Source organism: Saccostrea cucullata, unplaced genomic scaffold, assembly GCF_032062105.1.
Source record: "Saccostrea cucullata isolate Sc308-1 unplaced genomic scaffold, CSIRO_AGI_Scuc_v1 ctg2375, whole genome shotgun sequence".
In the NCBI taxonomy this organism is placed as follows: Eukaryota; Metazoa; Mollusca; class Bivalvia; order Ostreida; family Ostreidae; genus Saccostrea; species Saccostrea cuccullata.
The window spans coordinates 370,962-384,440 of record NW_026931665.1 but is presented as its reverse complement, the minus strand read 5'-3'; the positions used below and the strand labels follow the sequence as shown (position 1 = coordinate 384,440).

At 30.4% G+C, this 13,479-nt stretch overlaps 1 protein-coding gene across 1 annotated transcript; it reads right to left on the bottom strand.

Annotated features, from left to right (window-relative positions):
- Positions 1 to 2,856: 2,856 nt before the first annotated feature.
- Positions 2,857 to 7,003, bottom strand: LOC134233253 (uncharacterized). Its single transcript, XM_062715236.1, has 5 exons — positions 6,716 to 7,003; positions 5,416 to 5,531; positions 4,602 to 4,671; positions 3,761 to 3,860; positions 2,857 to 3,647 (listed from the first exon to the last, which is right to left on the bottom strand). Exons 1-5 carry the CDS (start codon positions 6,867 to 6,869, stop codon positions 3,179 to 3,181), a joined length of 909 nt encoding a protein of 302 aa, XP_062571220.1. The 5' UTR covers positions 6,870 to 7,003; the 3' UTR covers positions 2,857 to 3,178.
- Between the last annotated feature and the right edge of the window lie 6,476 nt (positions 7,004 to 13,479).

Sequence of the window (13,479 nt, the reverse complement as noted above, 5' to 3'; positions counted from 1 at the left end):
ATTTAACTTCCTATAGAAAATAGTTTCCTCTCTCGGGAATCAATAAAAAATTGCAAAAATTCCATCAAACCAAATCCAAAACTTATAATTTGTAACGTGCTTTCGATTTTTTTGAAAAGCGATTTAGAGATGAATTGTATGAAATTGTGTCTTTTGTTATATTTTTGAATAAAAATCAAATGGTCTGTCAGGTTTTATCACTCCCTCTCTAATTTATTCATAACATTTTTCTTTTGATTCAATGTTGTTTTCAAACTTAATAATTACACTTATAAAAATTATAATATTTGAACAATAAATTTATTTATGTATATTTGAAAGATTCTTTGTAAGTAAAAACAATTATCTAATAAAAATGGATTGATCTTATGTGCTCATATTTTAAAAAGGTTTTATAGCAATAAAATTTCACAGCACTCAAATTCATTTAAATAAATAGTTTAAATCCCTTTTTATTAATGATCTGTGTAATTAAATATATAGAATATGGTTTTCTATTGTTATATTTTAAATAAAACAAACCCAATACAGAAGCAGCTTTTTCATAACTCTTTGATTCAATGTCTAGAAAATGTGATTACCTGTCAAAATATATTCTGTTAATCCACATATTTTAAAGGTTACACCAACCATTCTCTTATATACAAAAATATATTAAATAATGGAATTCTCTTGACATTTTAGTATGTTATTAAGCATAATAGAAATAACAACGCATATATTATTAAAAACCATTTAAATAAATAGTTTCAAATGGATTGATGATCATTACAATTAAATAAATAGAGACAACGAACAGTATTCAAACTTAATACAGGAGCAGAGCAAACACAGACCTTTAAAACACTAGATGTGATTAATGGAGGATTGAGCATCCCCTGAAAGGTCACTCCCACCATATGCTCCTTGTCGTGATTGAAAGCTATATCCATCGACATTTTAGTACGCAAATAATGTTACAAATTGTACATGTATGTAAAACGTAGTCATTTGATTAAAGACCAAAATGTATTAAATGACGTTAGACTCTTTTTATAAGCCATTTCATATTTCAATTTTCTTTCTTTCCCATACTTTACGGCTTTAGAATTATTAAGAAATTAAGTATTTTAATGGAATTCAGTTTAAAATCATATGAAAAGTAGTCTCGAAATCTATGTCAAATCTGACATAATTTTAAAGCAATATGTGCTGCATTTTTGAGAATATTATTTTACTGGTAAAATGTGTTATTATGATTAATCTGTATTTAATCTAAACCCTTATGATCAATAAAACAAGAAGAAATATTTTTGTACAGCCGAATATACAGTATTATATAAAAATTCATTATTCTACAGGACGACAATAATTTAATTTTGCTTCAATCAAAGCGTATAAAAAGTCATTTCATAGCAAATATGAACAACAGAAGTTTATAAATGTTCTATTTTTCTGTCATTGAAATGGTTAATTATAAATTTGCAACATTTTTTTCCGATGTCAAACATGCAGCTCATATTGCTTTAAAGAAGAGGCCAAGGACATACAAGCTACCGTTTTTTGAAAGATATAAGGCAATCTGTATACATTTTTTTTTTACCTGATATGGAAATAAGTCCCATATTCATGACTAGTTTACCTAAATTTTTATTGGAAATTACAGTTTAAAATATTATTCTTATTCATCTTCTTGACCTTCAAATTTTGTCCCAAAACATATTATTTGAACGAGCTAAAGTTATAAAGCATCAATAAAGGAATTTATTTCTTAAATTTGATAAATTTCTTAGCAGCTTTCATTTACTAGATCTTGACTTTAATAGTAAATTATATTTGCTGACAAGGTCAGTGGATCGACCTAGAGCTTATAATAATGACTTTAAACGAGACTGCCGATATTCTTCTTTCAGCAACTTGTTTGTCAATTTGTAACTTACCTCGTTTTAAAAATTGTTCATACGGGAAGCCTGCTCCTGTGTGTCGAATCATCTGAGAGATATAAACCCCGTATGCAAGTGACGAAGGTATATCACTACATACGCTAGGGAAGTTGACAATTGAAAGTTACAGTTTGTCATAAAGCTTGGTTGTTAGATTACCATTAACGTCTTTATTTAAGTAAAATATATAAATATGAAACATATGTGTCAGAACCTGTGGTATTTTTTTTTATTTCAAACTCACCTCGATATATATAAAACTGACATAGATATAAATATTTCATCTTTGAGTTTGTCTTTCAGTTTCAGATTTTGCATTTGCAATTAGAAAATGATCTTTATTTTTTTGCATATAAATTGATTAAAACGAATTATTTAGAACTTAACAACAGAATTCTGAAATGAAAAAAAAATTAAATGCAAATATCGATGACAAGCACCACACGACAGTTTCGAGATTGTTACTTAAAATTTGGAAAATCGGACGGACGTTCGATGGACTTCCTATGGACACCGAGTACCAATAGATGACTGCTAGGTGATGTATTATAGTCAACAGCTGTTTATTATTGTTTATTTTAACTGGGAAGCTGCTTCTGTTGCAACCACAAGGTTGACAATAGGTAATCATCAGCATCATGCATCTCTCTGGACAGGACATATGCACAATGCAAGTCGGGAAATTCTTTTTCGAGCGAGAAAATAATTTCATAGTCTTATAATGACTCTAAGAAAATTGCCAATCCCACTGTATTGGAAAGAACGACATTTAAGACACCATATTAACGGAATACGCAAGAAAATTTACAAATAAGAATAGCAAATAGTGCATTAAAAAATTTGCCCATTGTATTTGATGCTTTCTATCAAGAATAAAACACGCTTTAATTACTAATATAATTTACTTTGAATTAGTAAAATCCATACGTATACTACTCTGAATGCACCTTGATAAACGTAGATCTGTGATTGAAAATTGAAATTGACATTTAAATAATACCCAATTTTTAGATCCCTTAGACGATGTCTGCTTTAATTTTTTGAGAAAAAAATTCCCATATGAGATTGCTAATGATCTTTTAGGTTATCAATCAACGAGAGAAAATTATTACTATTTATTAATCAAATATGGACGATAATTATGTTTATTTCTTTCTTAAATTGCACAAAAATGTCCAAGTAAAAAAGCTAATGCCCTGACGTCAAATGACGTAGGTCCATTCTTAACTGAAAAAATAACACTTATTTGTATCTTCTTAGTGTCCGCTCCGTGACTTTATATGCAGCCTGGAGTAAGTATCCTCCATCTTCTCGACTTGTCCACCATGCTGTCCATAATCTGAGTAAGACCCAGTATGATCATAAGTAGCCTCATCTTGAGATTTATTTTGTGATATACCACTAGTACTAATATCATACACCCCGTCCTCTAATTCGGCAGCAAAATTGCCGTGATCATAGACATCGTCGTTCTTGTTTTGTTTAGTTTCCTTATCCCCGAGATGATCATAGATGCCATCATAGGTTTCCCTATATTGTTTATCTAAATTTTGCTCAGGATTTTCTTCTTTGGTAAAATCGTTTGATGAAAGTCTCTGTTCAGAATAATTTTCCATCATTGCATGAGCGCCTTTCAAATTAGCATAACAATTTTCACTGAAGTTTAGCTTTTGAATATTGTTCTCTCTATCTTCATTTCTATCTTCATTTCCTGTTTGCTTCTTGCTGTAAAATAGACAAAACGGAGAAAAAAATAAAGTTTATTTAATTTTTAAAAATGCTTCCAAAAGCAGAAGATAAAACGAGTTTTAAAGCAAATAACGGTAAGATATACCTACCGGATAAATATGGTGATGACCATTACCAAACAGCCAACAAAAACGAAGAATACCAATAACGACACAATTGTAGCAATTATAGTAATCAGGTTTCCTGGATCTGAAATTAAAAAAAGAATTCATTAAACACATCCCAAACTGGGCGTTTTGGAATTGATATGATATAAATGATCTTTATGGAGATAAATAATTGATACACCGTATATATATGATCTGTATGCATAGTTAACATCCTGTTTTGTTCATAACCACATACATGTACATACGCTGTTTCTTTATTTCAAAGTGAATAAAAGTTATTTACTGAATATAGATTCCCTCCGCAAATACATTTGACACTGCCTTAGTTCATGTCATGATGAAAAAAATATTGATAGGATTAACACTTCTTAAAAAATGTTTACAAGAAATATTTTTAGTTTTTTAACTATGCAAAGAATATCTTTGTATTAAATGAATTCAACCGCATAAATTGCGGTCGGTATGATGTTTCTACATAGACAGACGTGATACATGCACGTTATTTCTGAGAGGCTAAAAAGGACTGCAGTTAATCATGCCATTGATCAGAATTATTTCAGAGAGAGAACCCTCAGTTATTCTGCCTTATTCCAAAAGCTTCTTGATCAGATATTTTCTAAAACATTTGATTGAAAAAGCTGTAGAAACTTTCTATCGTGCAAGTTTTTTTTTTGTTTTTTTTTTTTTTGTTTTTTGTATTACAGAGTGATTTTTCTAAGAATTAAGATCAGACGAACGTTCGACAAAGATATGTTTTGTATATCTTGATATTATATCAAAGGTATTCATAACTGATGGTATGAAGTGCAAGTGTGTTTACCGTCAGGAATGGTGAGATCGGAAATTCCATTTGTAGCATAATCAACAGGGATGGCTTCAACAATAGAGGTCTGTAAGAAACAGAAAGATCAGAATGTACTAATATGTGTCAAGAAGTCTTATACAGAATATACGTGTCAGGAAATCTGATCCAAATATATACGTTTAGAGACATCTCGTACCGTCAGACTTTCTATAGCATTCTTTATGACCCACCCTAAAGTAAAGCCACGGTGTCCTTTATTGCTATTGTCATGCAAAATATAAGATTAAAACTTTGGTTAGAGGCACTTAAAATCAAGCATTATTCTGGTATATGTATCATTCGGATACATGTCTCTTTACAAAATCACACAATTACCAACAAAATGGTGCATATTAATTGCAACTGAATTGTGCCTTTTTTGTGTGAAAGAAAGATTACAACGAGTTTTCTATTTTTTGCTTTTCTTATTTTTATGCTTCTCCTTTCTATATACCCCCCGCTTGGAAAGCGGGAGGGTATATAGTAATTTATTCCGCTTCCCCTCCGCCTGTTTGTTACCTTTTGTGATAATGGAAATATACAATGCGAATCAAAATTTATGATCTATTAGTATGAAATCAATATTTTGCAAGGGGCGGGGAGGGGGCATTGATATCGAGGTATAAAGAGATGCATCAATGTACAACTTATTAAAAGGTATATATCTTAAATTTTCTCCATTTTTATTTCCCAAGAAACAAATAGTTTTTCCACAAAATATGAAAATTGACCCTAGCTATGAAAAATATGTGATTTTACAGTATCAAACATATGAACAATAAACATGTACCTTTTGGCAGAGAACATAACTCAATTTGTTGAAACAATCGACAAATACACAACCAGTGTGGTTACATTTCTGACATTGCAGGAAGGTTCGTCTGTGTTCGGGGTCAAGAACTACACCTGGACAATTAATTTTAAGGAGAATTAACTATTAATTAGGAGTTCAACTAATAACTGTATATATTCAGACAGCAGAACACAGAAGTGGTAATTGAAAAACCAAATTTAATATATCAAATAAAATATAATATATTGATCATAAATTTTAAAAATATTAGGTCAGAAAGCGTATTAAAGTGGGGTCTGTGAAAACTACTTTCTATGATGTTAAGTGTAATTGAGTTCTCTATTTCAAATATATTTATATTTCCCATATGCATGTCTTTGTCCGTGATAAAACAACAAAAAGTTAATATACTATATTTCTACATATACTATGTATTGGTTTATAACAGTCGCAATTAAAAAAAATCATGTGCGGGGCAGTACAAATAGAGACATAAGCGGGGCTTGTAGCACGTGGTTTGGCAGAATCAAGAGCATGTATGTATACAGAATAACCGTCAGTTTTTTTTTTATGTCATGACCATGATCAGTCTATTGGCTTGTGTGATAATTTAATGAAGGCGTTTATTCAAATTATCACGCAAGCCACTCGATTGATCACATCATGAAAAAAAACAAAGTTATTCAACTAGACAGTTATTTCCTTAATATACATTGTGGAAAAGTATGACCTTAGAAAGAAATCTTTCAGGAAAAGATAATTTACCATAAAACGTTTTCAGGCACAATATTTGTAATACATTGTCTCAAACTCATTGACGGAATCAAAAATAAAGTTCAAACTTCGCATGAAATATTATCTACGTTTTTGTCTCAATTCAATGACTAAACTCTGACTGAAGAATCAATGATGATGTTTTTTTTTCTGATTTTCAAGGGGTTGCTTTAAAAATGCTTTTATTAATCAAAGATTTCCATATTCACTGTATCCACAAATAATTGGAACGTATATATGCGACATGCATTTATCTTTAACTTCTTTCTTGCCAAAATGCTGAACGGGTCTGTATCTGTAATATATATACAGATACAGACCCGTTCAGCATTTTGACAAGAAAGATTTAAAGTGCTATCGGTTATATTTGACCTCTTTTATGGACAAAACACTACCTATATATTGGAAGGAGCTTTTATAAAGTCAGCTTCGTCCTTTTTGGATAAAGAAATGCTATCTCTCTGCTTCACGTTAAATTGATAATTTACCCCGCGTTGTAGTTTTAAAAAAATAAACCGTTTACCTCTATCATATCCAATATAAACTTCCTTTGCAATGCCAAGCCATGATGAGCCGTTCCTTGTTCTAAACAATGCTCGGCATGCAAGGGAGGCGTTGATCAATGATATATTTCCGTATAAGTAAGTAGGCAGGGACCATGTTTTGCACCAATCCATCGATTTTTTCCAGTTTTGTTTTGCATCTTTATCTGTAAAAACAAAATGTACATGTAACCATCAATTTTCATTAAATAACATTAGACCTTTTAATATCGCTGTAACTGGACTTTGAAGACTTTGTTCATTGGACTCTTTGTTTTAAAAAAAATAATGTAAAATTTAGGGGGGAAAATTCAGCCTTTTATCTTGAATAGAAATAATGTTCCATTCTACGTCAGGTGGATTTTTATTGAATTCAGTTGAGCTTGCAAAATTAACTGGCACAGTTATACATAACTTTTTATCTAAGGTTTTGATTATGCAAAAAATATTTCCTCTTTGTTAGAAAATAAAAAAGGTCCTTGACGATACTGAAACTCTAGTGGATTGCAAGAATGGCATTTTGAAAGAAATTTACAGAACATTTTATATTAGTAAACATTGCAACGCCGCTGGTCAAAATTGAAAACCCATACCCAGAAATATCTATTTCTATATCCATGAAGTGTACGTCTGTACCAACACCTTTTTATTAAACAATGGGTTTGGATATGAAGTCAAAATGGTATGAGGAATAACGTTTGGAAAAATGGTTTACGGGCATACACGGACTGACAAACAACACAGGAAGAAATAAGACCTTTCAGTTAAAACTGAAAGGCGGCTTTCAGTGACTTTTCAGTGGCCATTCAGCCACTGAATGGCACATACATTTCAGTAACCTTCCAGTTACATTACAGGTACCTTTCAGTCACCATCCAGTGCACATATTTCCGTCAACTTTTAGTGAGCTTACTGTCAACTTTCATTGACCTTTCCGTCGTCTTTCAGTTACCTTTCTGTCACCTTTCAGTGATATATTTTAGTCAATTATGCGATTTTTATTCACTGGCTTACTAGTTAATGATAAGATATTTTTCCGTCACAATATTTTGAATTGATTCATTAATTTGGTTTTTTTTTCTTGTCGTGATAAAATCCAGGTACCTTAAACTGGTAAGCACGGTTTGAGGTTTACTTGTCTTTAAAAAGTGTTTACTAAATTCTTAAACTGTGATTATAGATACAAAATATGTTTAAATAATTAATACCATTTTTTTTTAAAGAGACTAATTCAAAATGATTTTTTTTATTTTCTTATTTGTTTTAGAAAAAAATAATTCTTCAAGTGATTAAAAGATATTGATCCGATAGTCGAATCAAAAATTAATTAAATGTTGTATAAGTTAATTTTTTTTTCTTTCTGTAAATATCTAATTCGCTGATATATATTCAATTTAACAAGCTATTAAATGCATATTAAGCAATCAGTTAATCTGAGAAAAAATCGAAGTTTTTAGTAAAAAAAAAACTCTTTCATATAAATAAGAAAAAATGTCATTTTATCTTTATACATGTAGCTCAAATATAGATTTCATTATTCTTATGTCAATCTAACACACCAACACACCCTATACTACTGATACTTTTTTTAAGGAATTTCAATTATTTAACAAAGAGACAATAATATTATTTACACCTTTTCTGGAATAACCTTAATATTATAAAGAACTTTATTCGGTAATAACCAATATTTGCCCCCCAAATCAAACTTTGATGGAGATATATTTAATTAAGTTCTTAAACAGGAGAGTATATGCTGACTTCAAAGCACTGAATATTTTCATAAGTAATGACGTCATATGTACGTAATGACGTCACAAACTTGACGTAAATTTCAGTTTTTTATGAATTTTACAGAAAAATGTACATTTTTCGTCGATAATTTAACTAAAAGTCACCGAGCGCATGTGTGTTCAGGATTGATATATTGATATAATGTGTAGAATGATAATATCAATGAAATATGTCAATATTGTTCCTGAACACACATGCGCTCTATAAATTTTAAAGCTAATACTGTTGAAATTTTGTCCATTTTTGTCTTCTTTCTGAAAAAGGATATAAAATCGGACTAGTTTGTGACGTCATAAGAACAAAAATTGTAAATACACTGCTTTGAAACTATAATATTATTTTCTTTTATCTTATATTTCTCATACATTTTATTGAATTCAGCACATTTCAGGACGTTTTCAAAATTTGACTTTTGTGGGGGCAAATATATGCAATATACCGCATATAGTTCTTTTGTCAAAACCTCAGCATATTTTAGCGTTTGAAAGACATTGTTTTTAAATAAATTAACTTGATTTATAAAAGCCCCTCGTGGAAGAAACTTAATTACATGTATATAGATTTAAACCTTTTGAATGAAATTGTTTTAAAATCATTTTACTAATTTTCTAGATTAGATAATTTACAACGATCTCAAATCTTAGACACAGGAACAGTTGCCCGTCACAGCTGATAAGTGTCATCATCCAGATAAGTGATGTGCGCAATTAACATAGAATATTCAAACTATATACAAGATATATACACATTGCAATCCTCGATTTTTCAGGTGAACCGGTGTTGTAAAATTTTTTACACATTGATCGATTTTAAGTCTCTAATAATCAAAGAGAAGTCGTAGCATAATTAATAAGGTCACAGACTCTCATGCTAGAGACCAGGATTCGAATCTGGGCGTTGGCAATTTTTTTTCTTGGATTAATTTTTTATCCTATTTTTTATTCGAAATTAGATAAATGTAATAATTATTGTGTCATACCAGGATGTTTATGTAAAAAAAAAAAAATACGCAGCATTGATAAGGCTTGAATAAGGGGGCGGGGCCTAATTTATACGGGAAAAGTTTACTGTGACGTCACACAAAAATATGACTTTTATGTATTTCTCGTTATACCTGAAAATGAAATAGTTTGCATTTTTTAACTGAATTAGCATAATTAACAACAAAAAAATCTTATCAATGCATTTAAAAAAACTTGTTAGTTAAATCCCATGGAGCTGGATATAGACAAAGCACTGATCGCGATGAACTTGTAAACATGACGTCATTTTGGTAAAAATGACGTATTTCATGTGCTGTGAGAGGCAGATTGAGGATTTTTTTAACAATGAAAAATGCGTTTTATTATTAAACGGCATATCATTTACGGGTTTTAAATAGCCGATTAATACCAATGCATATCCTTTGTTTAGTGCGATTATTAATTAACTATCAGGAGAATGTATTTTATTAATTATGTCGTGTTTTTATGTACAGGTTACGTAACCATATTTTACATCAAGATGCCTCATAAAATCGCACTTTGCAAGAGCATACACTTAATAAATCTTAACCATTTTTTGAATATAGATTAAGGATATTTTTCTTAACTTGAAAAGTGCTGCTGCTTTCTTAGCGTGATTTTATAAATACACAAAATATTTGGTGAAAGTCAAACATATTTCGACATGGGCTTATTTACCTGAAAATTTAACTATTAAAACGCGAATTCTATTCAAAGCAGCAGCAATTTTTAGAAACTACAAAGTATGCAGAAATAAATAATTACTTGAATTTTTTATTTCAACTAAAGTATGCCCTTGCAATATAGAAATTTCATCACGTGACTGTCCATCGATGGGACCAAACCTCATACAGCACAAAGTGGGTTATACTATGCTATTTCAAGTAGTATCTGTGTTCTGTGATAATAAAACAGCTTAATTAAAATAAATTCAGTTTTAAAAAGGTCCCCATTTTTTGCATGCTTTTTTCCGTTGATTTCTCATAGTAGGCCATAACAGTGCTGCGAAGCTGAATATCCAATAAAAGGATGCGACTGATTGATAACTGAAAGGTCACTGTATGTGCCATTCAGTCGACTGAATCGTAGCTGAATCATGTGAATGATCACAGAAAAGGCACGGGTAAGGTACTTTTCAGTGACCTTTCAGTGATCATTCAGTGGACATTCAGTTACCATTCCGTCGACTGAATGGTTTAATTTCATCCTGTGCAGATTGCCGGATGACGTAACCTTACTACAGCATAAGCTTTTCTGGCCACTGAAAAGTAAATCTAGAAAAAAATCTGTTACGACTTATTCGCTGCAATAAATTTCATTTGGTGTACAATAATAACGTCGGAAAAATTATAATCAGTTTAGTTGTAATTGCAATAAAACTTATAATTTAAAGGTAATATTTCTTCTTTTAAAAACTACATTACTATTAGTACAAAAACCGTTATAAGTATTTAAAGAAATGAAACGTTATAAAGATGACGTCATATTCCGTAACGCAGGTAATAGTTTGTAGTCTTATATCGTTATAAATACAGAATTACGGTACTATTTTAATATTATGCAGAAAAAGAGATCAGGGAATTCGAAACTTGAATAAAGCTTGGTTCACTAAACGATTTATTTGCATTACATTTGTACTCAAGACTCTTTCATTTATTTGGCAATGGTCATTTATTTTTTTTGAAAAATCTTTTTTTTTAATTGAAAGATGTATTAACAAGATAAACATACAGAGGAGGTTGATTTAAATACTCACTGATTGCAATACATGCAGACATCTTCAATTGGGACGGTGTAAAACGGACGTTAGAATTTACCAGGTCATATAATGCAAAGGGAAACTAAATTTTGATTTGAAAATACAATGTTGACATGAGTTTAATTTAAAAAATACGCAGGGAAGAAAATCATTGAAAATTGAAAAAAAAAACAACATCAATATGAATTTTCAGCAAAAAAATTTCTATATGTATGAGAAGAATGGGAATGAAAAATTTGATCCTGAAAGATTCAATTAAATACCTTTAGCCGAATCATAAAAAAAAATGTTATCAAGAGCAACCTGAAAGTATATCGCTGCAAACATGTATTTAATTGTTTTAACAGAGAATATACTTGAAATATATGAGAAAAATGATTTACTATAGAGATTATCTTAAAACTGCAGCTTTTAAGGACCGCAAAAGGTAGATCAGTCTATGCAAAGCTTCGGAAATCGATTTTGACGTCTTGATGAAACTGCACAAAATCAATATCGGCAATAAATAATTATTTTCCCTTTCATACACTTTTACCTACAGTGATTTCTCCTAATTAATGTAAACATAAATTCATGTGCAAATTATCTTGTCATAACACCACTATTTGAATTAAAATTATAGCCAATTTGATCTCGCTGTTCAGACAGATACTGACAGACTAGTTTGACATGCAGTTTCTCTGCACTTGATGCGTCATATCAAGCTATAATTGCAACTTGTAAATGTGAAATTTAAAACTAAATAAGCGTAATCTAACTAAAATTGAGTCATATTTTTGATAATTATATTTTAAAGTCTTATTGAATTGATAACGAATAGGTGCATTAATTTATGTTATACACAAACGTTTTACAATTACATGCACACACCCCTCAAAAATCTCAAAAGTTCAACGATATCCGCTTAACCTATAAATTATAATAATTTGTACACATGTACCTATTGTCTCTAATATTTTGAAAAGTGCTTGGAGCAAGTTGTGCAATGTTGATTTGGTCTATAATTTTTTTTACATTATTTTAATGCGTATAGAGTAAATGCACGAGGTTTTTAAAGAGACGGCTTCATTTTATATAATTATCGTGCAAGGGAAAGTTGCTCCCAACACTTTTCAGGTTAAGAAATTTGTCTTAAAGAAAACGCAATCAATTTCATAGTGAAAAATTATCCGTTTATCATTGAACTTTTACGATCTTTGTATCCGTACATATTGTTTTTTGGCTAATTTTAACCATGTCACGTGACATACAAATGGTGTGAAGTCGCTCTGGTCAAACTCGGTTGAGACCCCGTACATACATATGTATTAGTACAATTCCAATTAAATATAAACTCATGCTAATAAAAAAGATATCAAAATTATATTGATTTTCTCGGAATATTTTAAGACATATTTTCTATGGGCACCCACAACCTAGCTGCTACCGTTTAATTCAAACTAAAGATGCACACATTAAAAAGTTTGGCATTAAAAACGTACGACAAATGGAAGGTATATAAGTTTTATCTTAAATAAAAATATGAAAGCCCCTGCCCCATCCCTAAGGTGTGTAAACAATCAAAAAATTTGGGGAACCACCATCTACTTTGAAAGATTTTGCCCATTTCCTTGCGTTCGTCTATGGGCCTATATGCAGTAAAATATTTGTACAGCAAAGTATTTTGTAAAAAAAAAATAACTGGATTTCTGTAGATATTGATTCTCACACCGTCCACCACAAAAATGACTAAACAAGGTCCAACTGCATTTTGTTGTTGCATTCGCCGATTTTAATAGCTTTTCTTCACTTGTTCTAATACTGCGTTTCCACAAAATGCATTCATCTGAATTCTATAAAGTAGAATAAAATTGCATGTATTTTGCTGATGTCTTTTGCCTACCTTTAAATTTGAATGTATTACCATTATTTTGTTTTACATCTTTTTAAAATAACCTCAAAAATTGCCGATGTTGTTTTCTTTCCGTTATTCTTTTATGACTCTGTTATTCATTTCATTCGAAAATGTAAGCGCAATCCGTTAAAATTCTTGACGGCTGGTCTTCAAAATCTCAGATAGGTTCAAATAGAGACAGAAACAAAATATTTCTTCAAATGAAATATGAAGACTGTTTTAGAAAAATATAATTTAAAAGCTATTTTTCACGACTAAAAATAGTTAATGGATAAAAAAGACGATTAATATTTT

What these genes read in the sequence shown, in the direction of transcription:
- LOC134233253 (XM_062715236.1), bottom strand. Translation starts at nt 6,869, where the DNA reads ATGGATTGGTGCAAAACATGGTCCCTGCCTACTTACTTATACGGAAAT. An exon ending in GTTATGTTCTCTGCCAAAAG is followed by an intron (nt 4,672 to 5,415) that starts GTACATGTTTAT and finishes TGTTTCTTACAG; the next exon opens with ACCTCTATTGTTGAAGCCAT. An exon ending in GTCATCACCATATTTATCCG is followed by an intron (nt 3,648 to 3,760) that starts GTAGGTATATCT and finishes TCTATTTTACAG; the next exon opens with CAAGAAGCAAACAGGAAATG.